Below are 25,669 nucleotides of genomic sequence, written 5' to 3' on the forward strand. Positions count from 1 at the left end.
GCAGGATGGACAACGGAGGAATTGTTTCACCTGCTGCTAGCCTGGGACTCAGTTACTGTTTGACAGCCTAGAAAGTTACTGATAGACCCTGTAAGTTTCTGAGTGCAAAGGGTATGGGGGAACCACAGCTGGAAGTGGCCCAGACTCCAGGGTAAACTCCAAGCTCTGGTAACAGTGCTTCTTCATGAAATGTCTGTCATGTAACTTTCAGACAATAAAGTTGCTTCTGCTACAAAAGTAAGGTAAATATGCCAGAACTGAGTGTAAATATGCCCATGTCAGGGGACTCCGCCAGACTCTGGCACATCTGGGGAACACACAGCAGGAGCTGAGACCATCTCAGACAGAGACCATGTCCAGACACTTCACTTTGCTCCACAGCTTCACCAATCACAGCCATTTCACAAAAAGGGGCCCAACAGGGATGATGCTATTCTTTTATCACCAAAAAGCAATGCAAACCGAAACATTCAAAACCTCAACCACAATTTCACAGCAGATCTCCTCTTCTGATCACAGCATACTGTAACTGCTCCTGAGTCTTGCATTTTGTATTTGGAGATAGCAATCTGTGAGACGTCCTGCTATTTCAGAAGGGGCTGACTAGGCAATAGGATTAACTTGAACTTCTTGCCTCCAGGATACTCATCGCAGGCCATGATACAACAGAGTTCCATTAACAACAGTATTGTGTTGTGATGGCCAGGAGCAGCTTGCAGTCTCCTAGCATTTTGATGCCATGCAGCAGCACAGGAAGATGCACATGGGGAAGCTGGTATAAATCCATTCAAGACAATGGGAATCATACAGTTGGGAGATAGGTCCATGGTGGCAGCTGACAGCAAGAAAGTGATTAAGGCAGGTAAATTTTGCACATCTTGTGCTGTGATTCTCCAAGCTGGAACTCCCTTGATGAGGTGACTCAATTCATCTCTTTGTTCCATTCCTGACAGAGACAGCACTGAACAGTCCCCTCTTAATCATGGTTCCATGGATGGCAATTTGCTAAGGTGAGCTCAGTCTGTAGGAGCTTTCTGAGATTTACACAGGGATCATGCTGTCTGCATCCTCCCAGCTGAGACAATGCGGGGCACTGGGATAATGGGATTCATGAGCTTGCTGGAAAACAGACCAACACAATACCACTCTGGGAAAACAGCAAGTTTCCCAGGGAAGTTTTAGGGGCTGCAGCTGCCATCTTAACACTGGCTAGTACAATGTCCCTTCTATTTCATGTAGCAGAATAGCTGAAGAGTTACTCAGCTCTATGATACAGCATTCTAAGGCTTGTGACCCCCAGAACTTCTGGAATTCACTTTATTGATACTAGGACCCTATTGCTCTCAGAAGTCTGAATGCTTTTCCTGGACTAGGTTTAAGGCATGTGAACCTCATCCTTGGCTAGTCATCTTTTTAAGAACATAAATCATGTTCATGTAACTGTCCATGGCATGAAGGACTCACTGATCCCTACAAGTCTGCAAGACCAGAGTTCTAGCCATGAGAAAATGTTACCTTGGAGTAGAGCGATCTACTTCCCAGACAGCAAATCAGGGTTTTTTCCATTGTCCCAGCCTTTCTATCCCCTCTATGAAAACAAAATGTCACAGTGTTGCTCTAAGAATTATTAAGACAGCAAAAAGTGAAAGATTAGATTTATCACAGCAGACAGTGGATTATGAAGAATAATTCATCAAATGTCAGAACAAACAGCCCACAATTTATAGGCGGCTTTGTTGAGTCAGTGAAATCTGATTGGACTTCTCCCCACCTAATGAATGCCAGGCCTAATTGATGGTTCCTAAATGCATCTGTCAAGAACATGTATTTATTAACTCAATATTTTTAATAATATTGTAGATATATACAGAATAGTGGTTTTCTTCTGAATGGTTACCCTGGTGTTCATATTACATATACATGTAAGTGTGAACGTATATAGAGGTATACACTGCATCCAGATTAATACAGCTAAAAGGTATTTATTCTGATGCACTGAAACAATTACATATGGCTTATTACACAAAATCCCTACATCTTTCAGTGCACAGGATGGCAAAGCAATGTGGTCCATTTCAAGAGGACATGTACATAAGGTGCCTGCCTAGAATTTGGAAGAGCTGAGCTCTAACATTGGCTCCCCCTGATATCCCATGTGATGCTGGGCCACACCATGTCACAGAGCTCATGCATGGATGAGCAGAATTAGGGCTGTCCACTCAGCTATAAATCTGCCCTTATTTAATTTCTCAGGACCAAATATGTAACTTTAATATCTTTTTAAAAACCTATCTGTATAATACATATACAACAGTTACTACACACACAGTCACAGACATGTAACTTCATCTGCCACGGGTATATACATTTGCTCCTGGCATGCTGTTCACTGCTAACGTTGCACCACAATAGCACAAAACCAGGGCTGTCCATCAACCATCAGCCTTTCTTCTGAGAAAGGGCTGTGAGCCAGCTGGGATATGAAGCTCATCTTTTCCTGTTATTTCTACCTGGTACCACTTTGGTACTCTGCAGCCCACTATCAGTTATACCACTGAGAATCTTCTCTGGGATCCTACCAACAGCATTTCCCAGTCACAAAGCCATGAATGTTAACAGCAAATAAACTCTGCTAAAGGAAAAGTCTTTGATCCCATCATCCCGAGACCAAAGCTGGCTCGCTCATTCACTGCCTGATACCTAGGATCCTGGCTATTAGCTGTTCTGCTCACCTACCATCCTCCTTCTGTAGTCTCTTCTGGCTAGAAAAGCAGTGGCAAAGCCTACATGAAGCCACCCTTGCTTTCATCTCATACATCCACTGAGCTGTACAGCAACAGTATCAGTCTACTTGCTTTGTTACAGACCCATACTTTGAGGAAACACGCCTTTTATTCCATCTCTAATGACTCCTGCTTAATAGTCTGTGCTCAGACACACACGGTGGCTTCATTTATTTTCCTGAGTAAAGTCAGATCCTTAAGACAAGGCAGAACTGTCTAAGAATATCACTCATCCTGGATCAAAACCAATCTCAGTGGTGACAGCTACAACAGGCAGTAACAGCAAGGAGCAGACAGAGCTGATGTACGTCTCCTACCCTACCTGTGAGGTGGACCTCATCTCCCATCATTCTGAAAGGTGAGCCACTTACCCATGGCTCCCACAAACAAACAATATTCAGTCCAATAAAAGCAAGGATTGTCATGGCCAGACTGAAACCTAACTGACTCAGGAACATCCTCCTGACTGGCACAAGGAGATAAATGTTTTTCATCAGTTAAGCTATTGGGTGTCCTACTACCTTCCAGAGACACAGGGTACTAAGATTAACAGACTACCTCAGCACCCTGAGAGTCAGTGCTTTCAACAGTTGGCATTCTACAGGTTTTCCACTAGCATCACCACAGCCTCTTCCATGCTTAGCTTCATTCAGCTGTTCTTTGTCCAAGTGCTGGTTTCACAAACCGCTTTGAAAGCGGACAGACTGCACATTAGACTTTTGACATAAGGCAGGTATTAAGCTGGACAGTGGGAAAGCAGAGTCCAGATATTACCTGCAGGGCTAGCACAACATCTTTGGTAGCACAAGGACATACAGCAAACCAAAGAGAGGAAACAGCAAAGCTGGGATGTCTCAGAACAAGTCTCTAACCCACCCACCAGTGTGAACATTACTCCTGGTCAAAGTACTCCATTTCAGACAATGCAAATAGCTTTCCCTCATGCCTGTAATCCCATGCTCAGAATTAAATTCCAAGAAGCTCTTTCTTTCCAAAATGTCCAGTAGCAAAGGAAAGATTTTGCTATTGGAAGCTGCATCATAATTTTAAGCTGCAAGTCCAGTTCACTTCCCTATAGAGAGGCTGAAAGGCAGAAGAACCTTACACCACTGAAATCAATTATTTCCTCAGGATCCCCCTGAGTGATAACAAAGTACCAGTCCCTCTAACCCTGATATGGCCATTGGGAAAATGCTCATTTCCAGTTTCCAGATGCAGTTAATCAGCACAGTGACCTGACTTGTTCAGCATCCCACTCATTCCACCTCAGAATAAACACCTTTTTCAGCTAGTCGTCTTCCTGCTATCCTAAACCACTTCCACAGCCCAGTCTGCCTGTGACTGGCCTCCAACAGCAGCTAGTGTTTCCTGATCCAGAGAGTCAAGCCAGAGTCCACCAGCAACTATGCTTGTGTGAAGAGAGAAGGTGGAAAATTATAATCTCTCAAAGTGCACATTAAATAGTGTCACTGTGCACTCTATTTTGCATGATATAAGCATCTTACAGTCTATGCTAAATGCACAGACCAAAGCAGAGTAAAGCTGAGGCATGTATATACATATATATTCCTATTCACGTCCTCCCATTCCATCATGCTGAAAAAGAAAGTAGTGACTTGTGAGCTACTATTCCCTCCAATAGTGCAGGCTATGGGGCAGATGCTCCAACCTGCCCCATGTTCCCCGCTCTCCTCTTGCACATAAAAATGCTTCCCTTTACTTAATTTGCTCTTTCATCCTGAGCTGTCTCCCACTTGAACAATGCTCATTAAATCCACTCTTTTCTCTCTGTCTTTTTGGAGGAATATTGCTTCACCCACATCTCTCCTGTCTGTGAGGATGGAGCCACACTTATTAATTGTTCAGACAGATTGGAATCACAGTCCTTCAAGAGCACACTTCTCCACTCCCAGCCACTTTTTTGTGTTTTAATTGAAATCACTCTCTCTTTTTTTTCTCTTTCTACCCCTGCTAATAAAGGAAGCTTTCACTTGTTATACCAGCATGCAGTGAGAGCAGGGCAGAAAACAGCTCTCTGTCACCAGTAAACTTCCTTCTGCATCCCATCTGCCCAAAGGGACTCTTATTCCATGGTTCAGGAGGAGCAGCAGTGGCACCTTTCTACTGAGATCTTTGAGGCTTCCTGCGTTCTCTGCAACTCTTCAGCTCCCAAGCAATAGAGCTGAAAGTGCTAACATAGCAGGAACACCCCTGTAATTCCTAAGCACGGGAGCAGTTTCCTCAGCCTTCTGCTCCTCGACTGAGCAGCTTCCTTATCCCTTTCCCAGCTTTCCAGAGACGTTCCACAAAGCTCTGCTCACAGGCCCTAACCCCACCACTGCATCTGGATAATAGCTCACATAAAATTCCCACCTCCCTTCTGGTGACTTGTAGTTCTACCTCTGTATTCTAGATTAGCCTGCTTCTAGCCAAACTACAATTTCAGCCTGTCTCTCAGACATCTTCTTTCAGATAGTCATCTCCCTGTTCATATTCAACAAAGCTAAAGCACAGTTCCTGATCTTCCCACTCAAACCATCTTTCTTGTCTCCTTTCACAACAGACAATGTCACCAACTTTGTGTCAAGCATGCCTGCAGCCTTGGCCTTGTCATCAACATTGACCTCCCTCCAGATCTCATTTCCAGGCCAGGTCTGAATCTAGTACTAGACAATGAGTACTAATGCTCACAAGTAACAGGTGACAACAATCCAAATGTTCTCCCCCTGTCTCCCCCAAAGCTCCCATTTCCCTTGAGCCACACACAGAGTAAAACATGCGGGGGCCCCCAACATACTGAGAACCCCTTGATCAAGGTCCTGCAGACATATTCCCAAATGACATATCACCCCTACAGATGCCAACAGCCTGCTGCAAAGACAGCACATTTAGAAAGAATCATCAAATCATAGAACAGCCTTGGATGGAAGTGACCTCAAAAGATCATCTGGTCCAACTTTTCACAGGAAAGGAAGCCTTGATGAGATTATCACATCTTGAAAACCTCCAGTGATGGTGAGTCTACCACATTCTTGTGGAGGTTGTTCCCATGATTGATAGTTCTCAATGTAAAAAATTTCTGTCTTATATCAAGATGAAACCTCTCCCAAAATGCCACAGAGACAGGGCCAGTTGGCACATTAAGCAAGGTAAGATATAAGAAAGTATCCAGAAGCAAATGAATTTCCAAGACCATTTTGACTCCAGGCATAAACATATCCCTGCCACCCACTGGCTGAAACCCGAGTAGGAAAGGGTCAATGGACCCACAACAAACAGGCTCCACCTTAGACACAGTCAGGCAGAGGGAGACTTTGCCAAGATACCCCAAAGGCCCTGTCAGCAGTAAGTCTGCACATCAGCAGCAGTCCTGGGAGAAATAACCAGCTGCCAGAGCCTGAGGATATATAGAGACCTTCGGGAACACACATCACCTGTGCCTCATTTCAAATGCCTCTGATTCAGCTTTGAAAGCCTGTGGAATCTGCAAAGTGTGTGAAAGAAGGGGTGGTGGAGGAGCATTATCTATGGGAAGGTTTATATGACTACACGGAGAGTGGTGAGGGGACGCGTGGGGGTGTATGTTTGGAAGAGGTGGGCTACAAGCATCTGATCAGCAAGTAAAGCTGTGCCAGGGCTTGCACCGAGAGTTAAGAAGGCATAGGGCAGTGCATTTGTGTGCACAGCTTCTGTAGGGAATGGTAGCCAAAATCGTCCATCCACAAAGAGGCAAGTGAAGAAGAGGGTCAGGACAGGTGTTTGTGTGTGTGTGCAGAGGCAAGGTGTGCAGTGGGAATGGACAGCTGCATTGCAGCTTGCATATGTGGTAGGACAGCACCGCATATATGATGTGAGTATATGCTACACTGACAGACCCTTCTACTCCAGCTCCTAAAATGGAGGTACACTCCCTTGAGTACTTTGTGGAATGCTTTTATGTCTCCTCAGAAAGGGATGAGGAAAAAGTGTTTCTAGGCCTGGGACAATGAGCAGGAATAACAGAAGCAGCATTGCACAATCCAGCAGTCTGTCACCAAGGTGAACAGAAGTATACTACAAAGAAAACACACAGAGGGCAAAGCCCAGTCGCAGCCAGATTCTGCCCAGCCATGTCCCTTCCTCAGGCTTTGGTCATAATTACATTACATTGATGCAAGCGTGATAAAGTTTTATTGAAGCACAGCATTGCCCCAGAGTAATAGGACAGGGAAGTAGGAGTGAGGATCCGAGGCGGACATGGAAGTACATGTAGCCTGGCAGATGTGGGCAGCCTGAATTGAAATCATATCAAGAAAGGGATATAATGAGGTCACTACATTAGAAAAAAGATGCTAAAAAGGTACTAAAGACCTGCTGAAGTCGTAAAGCTCATAAACCAGTTACTTGTGCTGACTGTGCCTTGATGGGATACTGAAACACTGGCACACCTAGCAGGCCAGTCAATGCGAGAGGCACAGCTCTACGGCAGCCCACACCACAGAGAACAAGGTGCAGGGAGCAAAGGGAAATCAAGGTAGAATAACTTACAAAGAGATCTGGATGGGACCCTGGAGTTTGTATGCTTTGCAGCCTACTCTCAGAAAAAATGTACAGAGATCCAGAAAAGTCATTCGAGACAGCTGCATGGCAAATTAAATCCACAACCAACTCTGCCAACAGCATCACTGGCACCATGCTGGGGAAGGGGTTCTGTGCGTCCCCTAACGACCAGTCATACAAACCCCGGAGCCCAGAGCTCTCTGCCCTGATCCAGAGAGAAAAGTCCTATGCTAATCCAACCACATCATCTCCTGATTCTTTCTTGTCAATCTCTCCTCTGAAATCAACCTCTCCTTTCTTCTCCTGCCCATATTTCCCCTACTTTTCATGTCCCTGCTCTGATCCATCTGCTCCTTCTACAGTTTATTTATTATCTGTCTCTTCCTTCCAAGTTTTTTCCCTTGCCCCCAGATCTTCTTGTTGGGCTGCCAGATCCCTGGTTCAGCGGTGTAACTCGCTGACTTGCTCTCCTTAAAGCAGTGTCTTCTCTCATGTAAATCACCCTCCAAACCAAGCCTGTGAAATGGGCTTGTTCACTAAACTCTATGAATAGGAAAGTAGGCACAGCTGGCCTATTCATAATCAACATAAAAAATAGATTAGCACTTTACAGATTAAACATTATTGTTTCAACAGTTAACATAAATCAACTACACTTACAGGCCTAGCATTGCTGCTGCCACTGCAGGGTGACGAGCGTTGCAAAGGGAAGGGCTGCCAGTCCGGGGTGCAGTGGGAAACAGCTCGTTTGTCTTCCACCTTGAAAGTAAGTTCTCCTCTGGCACCCCCAGGGTGTACTGCTAGAGGTTGTTACAAGGCGAAAAGTGGGCTAAGGAAACAAAGGTAGGGGGTTAATTTTGATTAATTCACATGCATTTCTGAGCAATCCAGCAACCCACTATTCTAGAGTCAGAATTCAATTGCCCTACTTCTCTCCCTAGGGCTGATGCAGCTCAAAAACAGATGGAGCAACAGAATCAGCCTCTGGAATAGGACCAGGACAGGGAGCCTCTAAACACTGACTGGTATCTAGCTCTGTTTCCTACAGTTCAAAATCATTGGGCTCCTGTGGATAAGGTAAAGCAGTTTGGTAGATTCTATCTAATGTAAGCAGGGGGACCCATCTCAAAAAACACCTCATCATAACCCAGGGAGCCACCTCACCGAAGAAGGACTGAGGCCTGAGATAACACTTCAGACATGCCCTGTGGAGAGCAAAGCCAAGAGAGACTAACCCAGAGCCTGCACTAGCAGGTCAGGCTGCACCTCCACCTTTATCGGGTATAGGATACTTAAGTCACTGGAGATGCTCAACCCAATGAACTGTCATCAGTGAGCTATAGTTGTAGAGTCAACAGAGAGATACAGCTCACAGAACCTGTACAGTCCCTACACTTCCCTTCCTCCCTGCTCACTCACTGAGAACCACCCAGTGTCTCAAATGTTTAGCTCGGAGCAGCCAACCTGTAATTCCTGAGCTGGTCATGATGATTGTGAGGGATTGGCAAAGGCCTTTGACAGGTGTCCTAGGTTCAGCTGGGATAGAGTTAATTTTTACAGGAACCTGGGAGGTGGGGGCATAGCTGGGGCAGCTGACCTGAACTAGCCAAGGAGCTATTCCATACCAAGGGACATCATGCTCAGTATATAAATGGGGAGCGGGCCGGGGGGTGGTCTCTGTTTTCGGTGGGGGAAGTGGCGGAGCGTCTGGTCCCGGGTGGTGAGCAGTTGCACTGTGCATCACTCTTTTTGTATACTTTTTCATTAGTGCCGTTGTTGTTGTTGTAATCTCTTTGTGTTTGTCCCAGTAAACTGCCTTTATCTCAACCCTCGAGGTTCCAGTTTCTTTTTTTTTCTTTTTCTCTCCTCCGTCTCCTCCCCATCCCACCGGAGGGGGGCAGAGGAGTGAGCGAGCGGCTGCGTGGTCCTTTGTTACTGGCTGGGCTGAAACCACGACAGGATATCCCATTAAGAATCAGCCTCACAGCTCTTTCAAACAAAAAGAAAAAAGAAGGAAAAAAAAAAAGAGTAAGAGGTTAGGTTACGGTCCAAAGGGCAAAAGATAGCCTGGGACAAGAGGTGTGGGTTTAGAGGTTTTCTTGGCAGCGAGGACAAAGACACTAGCAGTTCACAAAGGACAAGGAAGCAAAAGTTACATGGAGAGACTTCTTTAGTATAACCCCTCTTAACAAGCCCTGGTAATTTTAATTGCTCTAGCCTTTCTTGATAAATTGGAATAACAGTTAATAGACCTGAACCAATCAGTTACATCCAATAAGGTGTTTGGCAAAATTAGCTTTGTTCTTCACTCACAACTGATACCACTTCAGTTTCATTCATTATCTGAAATGAGCCAACTAATGTATATTTTCTACTAATCATTTGAAATTTGGAAGGGTTAGTGCTGAACACCCTCTTCCAAGAACTTGCCAATTTGAGATGGAGTGGTTATGCGAGCTTTGTAAGGGAAAAAATCGTGGGTCTGCTTCAGCTGAGCTCTCCTGGCACAAGCAATAGGTCATCTGAGTTCATTGCTTCAGTTGTCACAGACAGCTTCACAGGTTTGGCTCTGAACCATGTAAAACCAAAGCACTGCAAAGCTTACAGAAAATAAGTGCAAAATGTGTTTAATGTTCACAAACATAACTTGATTTCCAAAGGCAACATGAGAAAACTTCCTCACTCTCAGGCTGGCCTGCCTACTGGGGACTGACGCACTTTGCTCACTAATGGTAGAAAGATATTTGAGACCCCTTAGATCCCAATTTTTGCTTCAATTCTCAAAACACAAAAGCATGTTAAGTGTGAGGCTTCCCATGAGGAGAATTTCCAGTGTTCTCACCCATTGCAGCTTTTTCACAGGGAGGAAAACCTGCAGGCAGGGTTGAAGTGCTTTCTATAGCTCAGTCCTTCCATGGAAGTGGGAGCTGTCTCTCAGACAGATCTCAGAAGTGCCATAAAACAAAGCTTATTAGATCACTTTACATCTTAAAAATTCACAAAAATGCTATGTGTCTATTCTGCGTATTAGGAAAATGCAGATACACCAAGGTTGGGCCCTATAACTCCTTATTTCATCTTATGTCATTTGTTTCATCTACAAATAACCTATTGCCCAAAGTCACCAGACTCACTGCATCATGTTTTCATGTTCCTGATGGGTCAAGAGCCAAGTAACTGGGCAGACATAAAATTCTGAAAGAAAACAGGAGATGCTAACCAGGCAGAATCAAGTAGGATATTAAAAGATCAGTGGGCAGGCAGATGACAGGATTCCCTGCTCCCTCAGAGAAAAATCAGGCACACTAAACCCAGCCTGTGTCTAGATGAGAGCACCGAGTAAGAATATTTCTGAGTGTATCAGCAGCAGGCTTTGAAACAGAAACCAGTCCCTCCACATGGAAGCTCAGTGTTTCTGCCCTTGCCCAGATCCTGCTGTGTCATAAATGCATAGAGATTGCTGAGCAAATGAGACACAGACCATCTTTGAAAAAAGACAGTCTCCATACGCAAGAAGGCCACATAAGGACTATTAATCCCAGTTACAGGTAGTGATTTCCAGTGATTGTTTGGAACTGGAAGGGTTACCCATGTGCTGAGAGGTGGTTTCTGTGGATGGCTAGAGTGCTGCTGTGCAGCACATCTACCACCTCCGCAGGACGTGGACGCTGAACACAGCCCGACACAGCTGTGGTGAGCATTGCTAGCCAAGATTTATTTGCGTCAGAGCAACACTTCAGGTCTCATCAAAACTCTGAGAAAACTGTACTGAAGAGAGCTTACCATCTGCACACAAGACACTTGTGAGCCAACAAATACTGTGCAGGTATGTCATACAGTAACCCCCAGGCACCTAAAGAATTTGTAAGTTAAAAGAAAAAAATGTTGCTACACATGCAGATCAGAACTACTCCTTACCATGCCATTCCCCATTGCATTTTCTGATCTCAAATCTTACACCTCCTTGCAGAAGGCCCTCCAAAAAATCCTTCAGAAAATCCACTGTCCAACCTCCTGTATCATAAATCTTATTAACTTGAAGGAAGCCAAAGGAGATTATCCCCTAATCTATCCACAAAACCTTCCCTCTCTCAGGCAATGGGGCTTAGAGCACCCAGGAAGAGGCTGCCATGAGCAGGACTCAGCCAGATCCTCTCCCAGGAGCTGTGAAAGGAGAGAAAACCCATGGAAGGAGGGAGTACCTTGTCCCAAAGCTCCTCTGGCAAAAAGGACACCAAGGTTGTCCTTGGCATGACACTAAGGGTCAGTAACACTGGAGCTTGCAAACGAAGGGAGTGGGGACACAAGGAACAAAGCAAGGTGGACCACCTGAACCACACAAAGCTCCCTGTTTTTTTCCCCATCTTGCCCTTGGCAGTGGAGCAGCCATTCTGGGCAGCTACTGCCTGCACGAGGGCTTGGTGTAGAGGCATCCACACTGAGATCCGCCAGCAGCTGTGGCCTCTTACCAGAGACAGGGCAGGGAGAGCACAGCGGAGGCTGCAGCAGCAGTGGGACCTGCACAGGCAGCCGCTCCTGCCTTTCAGTTGAGTAATGCAGGCCCATTTGTTCTGGGTGACATTAATGCTATTCGCCATCCATCTCAGACTCTTTAAATTACCTTTTTATGGCCAAAATCCTTTTCATAATTGATAAAAATCTCTTTTTTATATCCCAAGTTATTGAAAAAAATGTGACTTTTTTTATTCCTCATTATAGTTTTAATACAAATGTGTTTTTTATTGACGGCTGCTTGGAAGCCCTGACGGGCCTACTGAAAGAGGCTCAGATGGGTGGGAGAAGGGCCAATTCCTCCCATCCCACTTCCCAGCTCGTCACACTGTCAGAGTAACAGACACCACAGCCCAGCCTCCACTCTGGTGAGTAATGGAGGGTAACATCATGCAGGAAGAAGAGATTTCCTGTGATGGACATAACACCCATAGCAGGCAGAAGATGCTCCTGCTGACCTAAATCTAGTTTCCCCATGTCTGTTAATGATGTACGTGAGGGCCAACTTCACAGAGCACCCTGTCACAGTGTTGCTGGAGTGGCATACTTAAGGACAGAACCAGGGTCACACGCTATGGGAGACCCGGGTGTTCAGCAGAGCCGTTCAGCATCAGTCTCACAACCCCAAGCAACCATGAGAGCAACCATGCACTGACTCTGCCACACATCAGTGCTTTTGGGCAAACACTTAACCACAAGGCTGTGCAACACTGGAGGAAGCGAGCTTGTGTCCTGGCATCCTCGATGGGTTAGACAACACTGCCAGCCTGGGAAGAGGCCTTCTGGGGCCATAACAGGATCTGCATCATCATGACCTGAAGACCTTGCAATCTAGCAGGGTAAATTAAATCTTCTCTAGGGCAACATATGGAGCCAGCTACAGAAAGTGGCTCATATTCCTTTGGGAACAACTTGGATGCTATAGGATATGTAGTGTAATACCCAACAACCTATTGAAGGCCTAGCTGCTCTCCCACAGGGTTGAGCACTGCTTCAATAGTTCTGCAAATCATAAGTAAGCATATGTCTCGCCAGAGCTTAAAATGCTAATCAACAGTTCCAGAAGGAAGGGAATCAGTCTGTCCTTCTCCCTGTCACTGGCACAGGAAAGGCCGCCATGCTGTGTCCCAAGAACTTGTACAGAAATAGGAATAAAAAGAAGTCTCTTCTATTCCCTCTGTCTTTTCTCATACTCCAACAGTTTGAGAGCAGGGAAGTCTCTTGCTGTGGGGATTAGCACCTTGCTGTGGTCTCATTCTAAATCTTTCCCATGGCAGGTTCACATGGACATATGATTTTTGCCCCTCCCTGTCAAACGGCCACATCACATCATTGCGGTGACCATGCTCCCAGGTGTGTATCAGTACATTTCAACAGTGGATGAATAATGCTCATGTACCCAACCTAGAAAACACTATGGGAACCTTGGGAGCAATTTAAAGGAGGGGGACAAAGGGCAGTTTCCTTCTTAGCCACAGTTTTGTTGCAGGGACAACAGCTTCTCAGACACGGAGTATCTGCTTCTTACTGCACAGCACTGGTGCCACACCAGGTGCAATAGTAGGAATCCAAGGAGAGCAAAGCCCTTTAACCTAAGGCTAGGTCTTCCAAACATCACTCTGAAAATGCATCCTGCTTCACAAACCACAGCACAGGAGGTTCCTCTACCATACGTGCTTTGCTTACAAATCACAATCAAACCGTTGACATATCCTGCCCCGTTCAATCAGCAAGCTCCATTACTGTATCGCTGCAGGAGGTTTCTTGCAAATGGCAAAATAGTCCTTGAACAACAGGTAAAAGCCGCAATTAACTGTGGATGAAAAGGATAGCCTCCTTGGAGGTGCTGGCTAATCAAGCAATTAGAAACTACTTCCCATTACCTGCACTCCCACAAAGCGGAGCTAGACTGACATCCTTCCAAATGACTATCTCTCCATCTGTTTAAGCCCTTGTGATGGGTTGACCCTGGCTCAACACCAGGTGCCCACCAAAGCCGTTCTATCACTCCCCCATCCTCAGCTGGATAGGGGAGAGAAAATATAACAAAAGGCTCGCGGGTCGAGGTAAGGACAGGAGAGATCATTCACTATTACCGTCACGGGCAAAACAGACTCAATTTGCAAAACATACTCAATTTATTACAAATCAACCAGAGCAAGGTAATGAGAAGTAAAATGAAATCTCAGAACACCTTCCCACCACCCCTCCGTTCTTCCCAGGCACAACTACCCTCCCGGATTTCACCACCAAGCCCCCCCAGCGGCACAAGGGGACAGGGATGGGGTTTATGGTCATCACACGTTATTTTCTGCCGCTTCACCTCCTCAGGACGAGGGCTGATCACACTCTTCCCCTGCTCCAGCGTGGGGTCCCACCCACGGGAGACAGTCCTCCACGAACTCCTCCAACGTGGGCCATTCCCACGGGCTGCAGTTCTTCACGAACTGCTCCAGCATGGGTCCATTCCACGGTGTGCAGTCCTTCAGGAGCACACTGCTCCAGCGCGGGTCCCCCACGGGGTCACAAGTCCTGCCAGAAAACCTGCTCCGTGGGCTCCTCTCTCCACAGATCCGCAGGTCCTGCCAGGAACCTGCTCCAGCGCGGGGTTCCCGCGGGGTCACAGCCTCCTTCGGGAACCCACCTGCTCCGGCGTGGGGTCCTCCACGGGCTACAGGTGGAGATCTGCTCCACCGTGGACCTCCCTGGACTGCAGGGGGACAGCCTGCCTCACCAGGGTCTTCACCACGGGCTGCAGGGGAATCTTCGCTCCGGCGCCTGGAGCATCTCCTCCCCCTCCTTCTTCACTGACCTTGGTGTCCACAGGCTTGTTTCTCTTACATGTTCTCACTCCTCACTCCGGCGGCAGTTTCTCCCGTCCCAACTTTTTTTCCTTCTTAAAAATGTTATCACAGAGGCGTTACCACTATCACTGATTGGCTCGGCCTTGGCCGGCGGCGGGTCCGTCTTAGAGCCAGCTAGTATGGGCTCGCTCTCTCTCGAACACAGGGGAAGCTTCCAGCAGCTTCTTACAGAAGCCACCCCTGTAACCCCCCCCCCCCCCCGGCTACCAAAACCTTGCCAAACAAAACCAATACAGCCCTTTTTACAATTTGGCTCAGCAGAGACAAGCCTTGACCTCTGGGCTCTCCCCAGCCCTTTCTCCCAGCTTTGAACAAAGCAAGCACTGGAACCAGCACATTCAATCACTGGTGTGTTCTCCCTATGGAGCCTGTTTTGCCTCTCAGCCTTCCTGGGGCACAGCAAACTCACCAGCAATGGTATAAGTATGTATGCAGATGTGGATACCCGGGGTCAGGATTTCTTGGGATCCCTCACTTACTTAACAGCATCTGAGACTGCTCAGCTTCAGCAATTTCCACTCGTCTCTGCGACAGCTTCAACAACTGTTAGCAAGAGGCTAACTGAGGATAAGTCAAGGGGCAAGAAGGAAGGAGAGACCCTCACTCCCGTGGCAGATAAGTCTGGACCTGTGCCCTACACCAGTCCCTTGCCCCTCAGGCAAAGACGCAGCCTGGATGCAGCTGGGCAGCCATGCCACAGGACACCCAACAGCATGAGAAAGACCTTACCTGGGACCACACTGGCCTCATGGGGATGCTAACTTTATCCTTGCACTAACCCCCAACCGCACAGCCTCAGACCAGACACAAGAGCAGGGACCAGAGAAGCAGCCTGATGGGAACCTGCCAGAAAGAAGCACAGGTGGAGGAACTGGGATATTTCTGAAAGGACAGTGGTGAGAGATGGGTAAGGAAGGAGTGTTTCCCACCAAGAAAAATTACCTCCAACATGAGTTAAAGCCTGGGTAGAGAATGGAGCACACAAATGCAGCAAGAGGGACAATAAGGAGTCTTGGGGGAAAAGGTCAGAGAGTTGATTACAAAATGCTGATGTGTGAGGATGGGCTGGAAGCTGAGAAGCAATGGGCTCTAGAAAATGACATCTTGCTGTAAACAGGAGAGCGATTACAGTGTTGCTGAGTGGGTAAAGCTATGCTGTGGCCTACTGGGATGTGCATTACGACTGCAAACCAGGAGATATTTTAGGACTAGAAAGAGGTAAAAAAGTGTGTTGGTGTAGATAGGAGTAGACAGTGAAGCAAGGAGATGTCACAGTATCTAAACTCATTATCATTGCACAGCAGCAGAGAAGTGAAACCCATGGAGCCATATTAGGGACTGCACTGGACAGTACTGGAGCCAGACAACAGAAAGGCACCAAGGATATTTGGAAGAGCAGGGTTGTAAAAGTTGCCAAGTCATTCTGCAGCCACTCAGCCCTATGAGAAGGGATGCTCTGGAATGGTCTTGATCAGAGCAGAGAGAAGCAGATGTACTTTTGAAAGGGGAGAGTTTCACAATAGTCCGATCAGTCTTAGCAATGAGTGATTAGCTCCTCTGAGCACCTTGTCCATGGAAAACACATACAGAAAGACCTACAGGAATCCTTTCTAACAGACACTGAAGGGCTGTCAGGTGGAACTGGCTTGGCCAAACTCAGAGATGCCCCAAGTTCTGCACCTCTGCTCTGCGACCAAACTGGCATCACCTCCCCAGTATCCCTGTATCCCACAGCCACAAGCCAGTCCCTTCCAACAGACCTGCCAGAGGGAGGAAATGCCCCTAATCCCAGGGCTCGCAAAACATTTCTTCCATCATTTCCAGTTTCTAAGCACAGTGATTTTGTGCTTTTAAGGTGCAGCCACTCTGAAAGATTTATCTTCCAGAGCCCCTCATCAATCTTCTTCCCTAAATGTCTGGTGTCCACATTTCACCAGAAGTTGCCTAGCTCTGCTCTGCATGCACTTTGTTGAGTTAGAGAGCTTAGCTGAACCAGCTATCTTTCCCTGTGTCATTAATAGCTCTGCAGAGAAAATTACAATTGTGGGGTAGGGAACATACTCATTTCACTTTTTTTTTTCCACACTTGACACCTTTTCACTTTCACAACCTTGTTCAAGCAAAGAAAATGAAAATAGAGGTAGGAGAGAGTCTTTCAATGATAGCTCATCACCCATTCTTATGCACACAGCTTTTCCCAACTGCTCCAAGGAATACATCCAGAACAAGCCCAACCTGCGCTATCTCCATTGTCTCCCCAGAAGACTCTTACTCTATGATCTTGCTGGTGATCATTTCCAGGAGTCATTGTAAAGGTTTCTTTGAGCAGCCTCTCCCACTGCTACTACTTGTGTCACCCTGAAAATCCCACCCCCATCTCAACCTCTTGCATGCAACACTCAAGAGAATGATCAGCTCCCACCGTCACTTAGCCAAACCACTGTGGCTGAGATTAGAAAGACAGTATCCGCTCACTACTGATTATTTTTATCCCAATGATGCCTGATAGGTACACAGATTCCCCCTAGACTTAAAACAGGGTTTGACAGGGCAACCCACTAGTCAGCACATATGATGCTTCTCCTTCTGTGTCAGATCAGCACACGTGCCATTTGCCTTTAAATCAGTCCATTAGCTCATGCAGCAGAGCTACATGCTGCAGCTCCCAGTCTCCAGCCATGATGCTGGCCTAGAATGGGAGATCCCCCATTGGCAGGATGTCATGCAATTCTACATGGTGGCAACAGAGCTGTGTTGAACTGCTGTAAACCTACCACACAACCCCTCTGTCTGCTCAAGGATCAGTCCCAGTGGCATGGTCTCCATTTACACTAGTTTTCCCACAAAACCACTCCATTCATCAAACATCCAAGCCTCTGATAAGACTCTCAGGAGCAGGTCACATCAGAAGACAGACTATTTCTAATTGACTGAAGATACAAAGCTTCTATACACGAAATTGGCTTTTTTTGGATCTTCATGCCCTTTTGCAAGCTCTTGCCTACTTTGTCAGCTTGTCACACTCCTCCCTAGGTATCTCTGTATTTCCAGTTGCTATTTCTTCCATTTGTTCTGCACTGATCCAAACTGTATGTAACTACTTCCTGCCTACACTTGAGATTCATCTGAGGAGCCTGCTCCTGCACCTGATGGGGGAACTGGAAGGCTTACCACTGAATTCGAGAGCAGCAGGGTTAGGCTTAGGCACCCTGGGAAGGTTCCCTCACTGTCATTTTCTCTTATATTTTAATTCATTTGCAAATTCCCAGGTGTGATGCTGGCACCAAGGGGGAAGGTTCCATGATTTCTCTTTGCATTCTCCTCTGCCCTGACACTCCACCTTGCCCTTCTGCCATCTATATTTCAGTGAAGTATATCATATTTAAAATGTACTGAGGATGTAGCTACACTGGAATTAAATTTGTTCCTTAAGTAACCCTATTAAATCCTCTGGGCTCCAGCAAAGACGACTTTGGTGCATTAGGTTCCCCAAATCCTTTTCATTTTTTAATGTCTTGACTTGGTACCTTGTAGCTAATGGACATGGGCATTTACCTCGGCTTTTAATACTGCCCAGTTTCACCAGCTCCTTTATTTTTATACATTATTCTCTTAATTTCTCTCTTTTATCATTGTTCTCTTTCTCTCATTAGCATTTCCTCTCTACCCTTTCTTTCCATTTCTACCTTTTTTTTTTTTTTCTCCTTCTCTCTGCCTCTTTAAAATTAAATATTGCCCAGCACTGCCCATGTGGGTGAAGTGAATGCTAAGAAGGAAGGCTGCTGTGGAGACTGGAATCGAGCTGCCTCGCTGGGAATCAATGAGGCATGGAGGGTTCGTCTAGCTCCCAAAAAGCTGAAAGAAACCGGGGCGTATCAGTGGCAGCTGAACACGCACTTCACACAAAGGGCCCACCTCTGAGCACCTGCCTCAGCCTCTGCAAGATGCCACAGAAACTGAGCCAGAGGTAGCTGCTGTGGTAATTTAATGGGGACTAACCTTGGGGTGGCTTTCCGTGGCTCCTGTGGAGGGGAGATTGCCGCATGGAGGCCCATGGAGCTGCAGGGAGGAGCCAGCCTGCCCTGCTCCATCTATCAGCTGAGCTATGAAACACAGCTGGTGCCAGCCATGCTACAAGGATGCAATGCTGAGATTGGGAGCATCTCGCAGGTCAGGGGCTGACATTAACCCTGCCATTAAACTGCAGGGAAATATTGTCATTCCTGACTAGATGATACCTAGACCCTTAAACTACACATAGGCAGACCCACACCATCCAAATCTGCCCATAATATACCCAACTAGGTGCAAATACTTCACTTACCACCTCATGTTCCCCCCATACCTCCTTACCACACAGTCAGACAGCCCAGAACAACCCAAACTGCCCCACAAACCTCTATATATGAGCAACAATAGATGTACACACTGCTTCCCTTCTTCGACCTCCTGTTTTTCGCCCTCTCACACACACCTTCTCTACCACTGCCTTTGCACACTGTTGCCTCCTGCCTCCCTCTCACCATGTCAGTTGTGATCCTTGAAACGCCCCTCCTCAACCTGGCCTGGAGTGTGAGAGGACATCTTCTTGTAAGGGGCAAGAGGCAAAGTAGCAGAACACCCTCTCTAAATACTGTGGTTACTTCCCTTCTACCTAATGAACAGGCACCTACCTCTGACCTCAGTGCTGTGGGCTGCCGAGGGTTAATGGTGACAGAGACTCCTGGACTACTGCATTACCTGACTGCAAGCACCAAATGTGATTTATGCTATTATTTTCTTCGGGGGTTAATTAGGGGCTTGAGAAACTAAAGGGCTGTCAGTGCTAGCTGGAATTGGTCTACTGCAGCCAGGGGAGAGCAGCCATCCCTCCCAGAGCTCTGCTAATATAATTTTGTCCTGAACATCAGTACCTCCAGCTCCCACCCCTCAGTGTGGCAGTCGGCCCTCCATCCTGACCTCCAGCAACCCTGTTAGTCTTGGCATAACCTCTGGGGTACGCTGCTCTGCTGAGCACCTGGCAGCTTTCACACCCTTAATCCTCTGTTATCTTCTCCTTTCCTGAGCTTGCCAATAATGCCCATCAATGGACAGGGAAACTTCACATGGCATTCTCCCAGGATCAAGGAGATATCTCCCCTTGGCATCTCTCGCAACTGAGGACCACCAGGGACCTCCTTACTCCTGTTTTCGTTCCTCTAGCTGCCCAGGGCTTGCTGAGGCCTGAGAAGCCAACACAGGCTAGGGCTTCCCCTACCTCTTTGCCTAGATCCTCACGGATAACTTGCTCAATCTCCTGCCTGGTGCTCTGCGGGGCCTGGTTGTGCAGCACTTTGAGGGTGCGCGTGTACTCTTCAGGCAGCAGGTAGTCAAGTGCTCCCAGGTGCTGTCCCACCTTGATGAAGGTGCCTCGGTTGGCACAGCACAGCTCCCGGAGGCGCTCAGCAGAGCGCAGGTGCACCTGTGGAGAGACCAGAACATCAGCCAAGCCCTTTTGCTCTCTGTTACATGTACACGCCCACATATATACCTTTTATTTGTCCAGTATTTTAAACAGACCAGGGACTTCCCGTCTTAATTTTGGGCATCATCATCTAATGTGTTGGCTAAGTATTAGGACTCTGGCTTGATTTAGAGGGGCTGAACCAGTCCAGGACAAGATGCTCCAGAGTATAAGGGGCTTTGACACTTGTTTGCACAGGCACCATGATCAGTGACAGCACATTAGTTTTTGGCTCTGTCCAGGGCTACATTGTTGCACAGAATAAGATGTCCAGCCATAGGGCAGCACTGGTTTGTCACTGTGATCCACCGCTACAACACACAGTTTGGGAACCTCTTGTCAAAAGACAAAAGTCAGGACCACAGCCATGTATGTTAGACTCTTAGTGTGAGTGCAATGAATTAAAGTGAGAAGAAAACCACAGATACCATCCCAGAAACTTCCAGGAACTTGGAAGAAGAATCTGTTAAAAATCAAAACTACAGATGTCTATTTGGCAGTGAGGGGGACAGTATGTGGGCAGTCCTTCCTCTTCCTCAGCTCACTCTGACACACCACAAGGGGAAATTACATCCCTCCAGTCCAGCCAGGTCTTACTGCTTACATTGCCAACAAAGTTTGCAGTGACAGTGGTTCTAGAAACTAAGAATTAGCAGGCTTGCCAGCTTTGCTCACACTGGCCAAAATACAGGCACCAAATGACAAAACCCACCACCAACCACTTGCCTGGTCTGGATTTTAGCTCCTGAGGTTCATTGTGCCTCTCAAGAACAGACCAGCCACCACATCCTTCAGTGACAATGATTTATTCTGCTTTTGTTACTCTCACTAGAAAAGCCTCCTGCCAAGGACACAGCTGTACTCAGTAGTCTTTAATAAACTTTGGATAAGTTTACCCTGATAGATCAATAAAATCTAAGCAAATCATTGACAAAAAATAACTCTGCACCCATCTCCTGTTAATGCCTGACACCCATCTGCATGGAGGCTCCTAATTCCTCTGGCTTCTGCATCAGAAGTCACTGAAGGTCAAATCCTGTGTCTACAGACCTTATCTGCCCAAGATCCTGAGGTGAGGTACTCCACCAAAAGCCTCAAAGTACATGGCAGAAAGGAACACCACCACAAACATGCATGAACACCACACACACCTACCCCATTCAGGGGCTATCTTTGCCCTCCATGCAAAGCAGTCCCGTGTCACACCACAGGACAGGGTGAGTGTCTCGCATTTGGGAACACATCAGGGGAGAGACTGGGTGTTGAGCTGCAAGTGCATGAAACGCAGGCCTAGGGGAGTGTGAGGAGAAAGCCTAATGTGCAAGTCTCACACTCAATGTGTGAGACTTGACAGCTTGATGCACACATGCACACACACGCACGCACACACACACTTTCCTAGGTGGGCACGCACGGGCAAGAGTAACTTGCACTAGGAGAGTGTGTTTCCCCCAGCAGATTCCCTGCTCAAAAGCACTCGCAAATACATAGGCAGAAAATAACATCCACAAGCATGACTGAAGTCTCCCCCATTATTGTGCTGCATTTTACACACCAGCTTTAAAGCTCCTGCTGTAACAAGCAAGCCTCTGCCCTGGCTGTTTCCCTGCTGTTCATGGCGGAGACAAAAGCAGGCCAAAAGGGGACAAGGAAAGGAAGCTGTGAAAGAGGACGACAAGAGCAAGAAAAGCAGGGAGGGAGTAATGGGATGAAAGAGAAAAGGAGTTGGAGGGAGGGAGCCAGAGCAGCTGGGTAGTTTGTCACAGCACCTGGAGTGCAGCCCATTACAGGGAAACAGCTTTTACGCAGCTCCAATAACTGCCCTCTGCCCATTGCCTCCAGCCATGGAGGAAACCCCCCACCAGCAGAGAAGGGGAAGGGGAGCGCTGGCCGGCTGCCCCGGCCAAGGCATCGGGCTACCACAGCCCAGGGCACCGGCTGGAAACAGTGGCAAGGCTCCTTGCAGATGTGCTCCAAAAACCCCAGCACTGAGCATGGGCCAGCGGAGGGCCCTGCCACCTCCCACAGGCACAGCCAGAGCCCTTCAAATGACTCCAGGCTGCGGCATGGCTCAGGGCAGAGTGGCAGCAACCCTGGGGCTGTAGCACGGTGCTGGGCGTGAGGTCGGGCAGCGAGCGCAGGGTAGAGGTGCTGGCTCCAAAGCACCTACCCATCCCAGATGGAGCGCCAAGGGAGATGGAAAAAACAGGATGGAAGACTCACATAGCTGAAAATGCAACTGGTTGGTGACACACTGGGACGCAGGGTGTATCTTCATGTTGGTCACTGCTGAGAAGGAGGCAGAAATAGCCTTTCTCTCCTTTAGCATAAGGAGAGAGGAAATTTTGGCCCTCCCAAACTTATCCACCCTGTAGAGAACCTGATTGGCCTCATGGACACAGCAGTCCTGGCCAAAAGAGACAAGAGTATCCTTACAGAGGGCTCCAGGAACAAAACAGAACAGAACCCCCATGCACAGCACCCTCCACCATGCTCTTAAAACTGGCTTGGCTAAAACTCCTAAGAGACAGCTGCCCTGGCTGGCTGGCTGGACCAGGGAATGTCAGCTCCTGCCCCTGCTAGAGAGACAGAAAATGACCAGGCAACTTATCTCAGAAGGAAATCTATCTGTAGCCCCACATTTTACAAAACTCCAGTCCACATTAGAGGCAGAAGTACAGTGAGAATGAAGCAGGGCTGTGAATGTAGCTTCCAAGGTTTCTTTTCTTATCAACCAGGTCAGGATTTTTAGCAGAGAAATGTTCATAACGCTATCTATTAATTGCCTGGACCTCCCCAAGCTAGGTCACGGTCCAGATGCAGCACTTGTTTCTCTGATAGATGGCCTTCTCCTAATCATAGGCAAAGTAAGAGTGCCACATTCCTACTACTGTGTCTGATACCGCTGACCAACGTTTCTGTCCTACCTTGAAGAAACTGCAGCATAAATGGAAACCCCCAGAATGGCTCAGGGCTTTTCTCTGAGAAATCTCACAAGATACTGCTCTTTCTTGCACCAGCAATACCTTGAAGACTCTTCTTATCAGGGAAAAGAGCTGGGAACAACAGCTAGTTAGACATGGACCCGTTTGTATGCATCATGCCTTGGAGCACACTGCAGAGAAAGGAGGCATTTCATGTACCGAGGATTACCAAGAATAAGCCTCCCTTGGGAAGCACTTCAGATCACAAATGCTGTCTGAGTGTGCACATGGTACTGGGCATCTCTTTCTGTCTCAAACCCCTTCCCCAAATTTCAGCAGGACAAATTCTCCATTAGCCCACAGCATGGCTGTCAGACTCATGTGGTTTACCTAAACCCTGGGTAGACTGGGATTAACATCGTTTATTAAAATTGTTCCATATGGGCCATAGTGAAAGTAACAACTGTCAGGTATGGAGAGGAGGCACCTCTGGGATGAAGCACATACTCAGCAAGCGGAGCTGCAAAGGGACATTTTTTAATCTACCCTTGATGTACAAGCAGACCTGGCTTCTCAAGTAGACTGAGCATACAGGATTGTTGTGGTTTAACCCCAGCCAGCAACTAAGCACCACGCAGCCACTCACTCACTCCTTTTCCCGCTGCAGTGGGATGGGGGAGAGAATTGAAAAAAAAGTAAAATTCGTGGGCTGAGATAAAGACAGTTTAATAGGACAGAAAGGAAAACAACAATAAAATAATAATAATAATAATAATATAGAAAAGAATTGGAATATAACAAACAAGTGATGCACAATGCAATTGCTCACCACTCGGCAACGGATGCCCAGTTAGTCCCCAAGCAGTGAACCACGTCCCCCCAACCAACTGCACCCAGTTTATATACTGGTCATGACATCATATGGTATAGAATATTCCTTTGGCCAGTTTGGGTCAGCTGTCCTGGCTCTGTCCCCTCCCAAATTCTTGTGCCCCTCCAGCCTTCTTGCTGGCTAGGCATGAGAAGCTGAAAAATCCTTGAGTAATCTGGGAAATTATAGTCCTGCAAGCTTTTATTCTGTACTGACTAAATTAGTTGAGACAATAATTTTAGAGAGTACTAAAAATCATCTAGCTAGATGTGATACAACTGAAAAAAGCCAACAGGGATTTTGAGAGGGAAAAAAATCATTCTTCACCAGTCCACTAAAATACTCTGAGCATGTTAATGCAATGGTCAATAGAAGAGAAAAGGGAGACATTTGTTGGGACTTTCAAGTGGCGTTCAATAAATTCCCTCCCAAAGAGTGCAAAAAACCCTGAGTAATTATTGGAAAAGATGCAAGAACATCACTTGCTCATTTTATCCCATTCCCAGCTCAGAATTCCCTCTCTGCAACACCAAGCCCAGCACTACAAACAGCAGCAGTGGGAGACTCTCTAGTTTGGACAAGGCTGCAATATTTAGTGATGTTTTTACCACAGCTTCATCTCAACCTGCTCTGAGCTCTTTTAGATGAGGTGATACTGCAGAAGCCCTGTCTATGTTAGCACCTGCAATGTTGTTACTTCCAGTGAGGCTGAACTAGCACTGCAAACACTGAGAAATGTGATGAAAAAGGAAAGCGCCCCCAAGGCAGAAGGGGCTCTCTGCTAAAAATGGCTTGACCCGTATCACTGTCAAAAACAAACAGCGGAGTGTCCCATTACACCCATTCTTACACCAAGGTTTAACTTCCCTGCTAGTGATCTGGCAAAGGAGAGAATGGTGCAGTGACAAAAATTCCATGAGATGCAACAAACATTATTCACCACTATGGAAAAACAAGCCCTGCCAAGTCCCTACCAAAGACAGGTGAACAATCAGTAGACTGGCAGATCACCCTCAGCATAGACGGCTGCAAGGTTACACATATTGCAAGGTGCCATTTCCTGCCCGCACACACTGATGGGTTCTAAATTAACTGTAACCACCCAACACTTGCACCACATTGTTCTGGGCTGCTCAGCGGAGGCACCTGCTCAATGCACAGTGGGGGTCAGGAAAACCCAAACAAGCTGTTTGACTGTGTTAAGAAAGGAAAAAAGAAAAGCATTAAAAATATCAATATGCCATTTTATAAATTGAAAGCACAACCTCACCTTGGATTCTGGACATCCCATCACAAAAAGAGGTACAGAAGAAAAAGAAGAGGACAGAGAAGGACGGGAAAAAATTATCATGGACTTGAAGAGAGTCTATAAAAAAAGAGATCTGTAATGCTAGGAGACTGTTTAGATTAGAGAGATTGATGCATAAGAGAGAAGAGTTATATGAAGGAATAAAAATATAATCTCCCATTCCTATTTCTAGCTCCCACAAACCAGCAAATAATAGCGCATTCCACAAAGCAACAAACATTTTTAAGATTTTTTTACATCGCATTTTGCACAGTACAGCATTAACCAGTGGCACTCACTGTCAGAGGACAGAGAAGTCAAGAGCTTAATGGAATTCAGAAAGGCTTTAGACATTTATGATAAAACAACCATACCTGATTTTATA

At 46.9% G+C, this 25,669-nt stretch overlaps 1 protein-coding gene across 2 annotated transcripts in view; it reads right to left on the reverse strand.

Annotated features, from left to right (window-relative positions):
- The window catches only part of ADCK1 (aarF domain containing kinase 1), a 90,716-nt gene that overhangs the window by 38,490 nt on the left and 26,557 nt on the right, over positions 1 to 25,669 (reverse strand). For both annotated transcript variants that reach the window (XM_049825612.1, XM_049825611.1), the window contains exon 4: positions 19,956 to 20,159. In XM_049825612.1, the coding sequence (XP_049681569.1) occupies positions 19,956 to 20,159 (204 nt within the window). The remainder of the gene's footprint in view (positions 1 to 19,955; positions 20,160 to 25,669) is intronic.

The sequence above is a fragment of the Accipiter gentilis genome, chromosome 22 (assembly GCF_929443795.1).
Source record: "Accipiter gentilis chromosome 22, bAccGen1.1, whole genome shotgun sequence".
NCBI lineage: Eukaryota > Metazoa > Chordata > Aves > Accipitriformes > Accipitridae > Astur > Astur gentilis.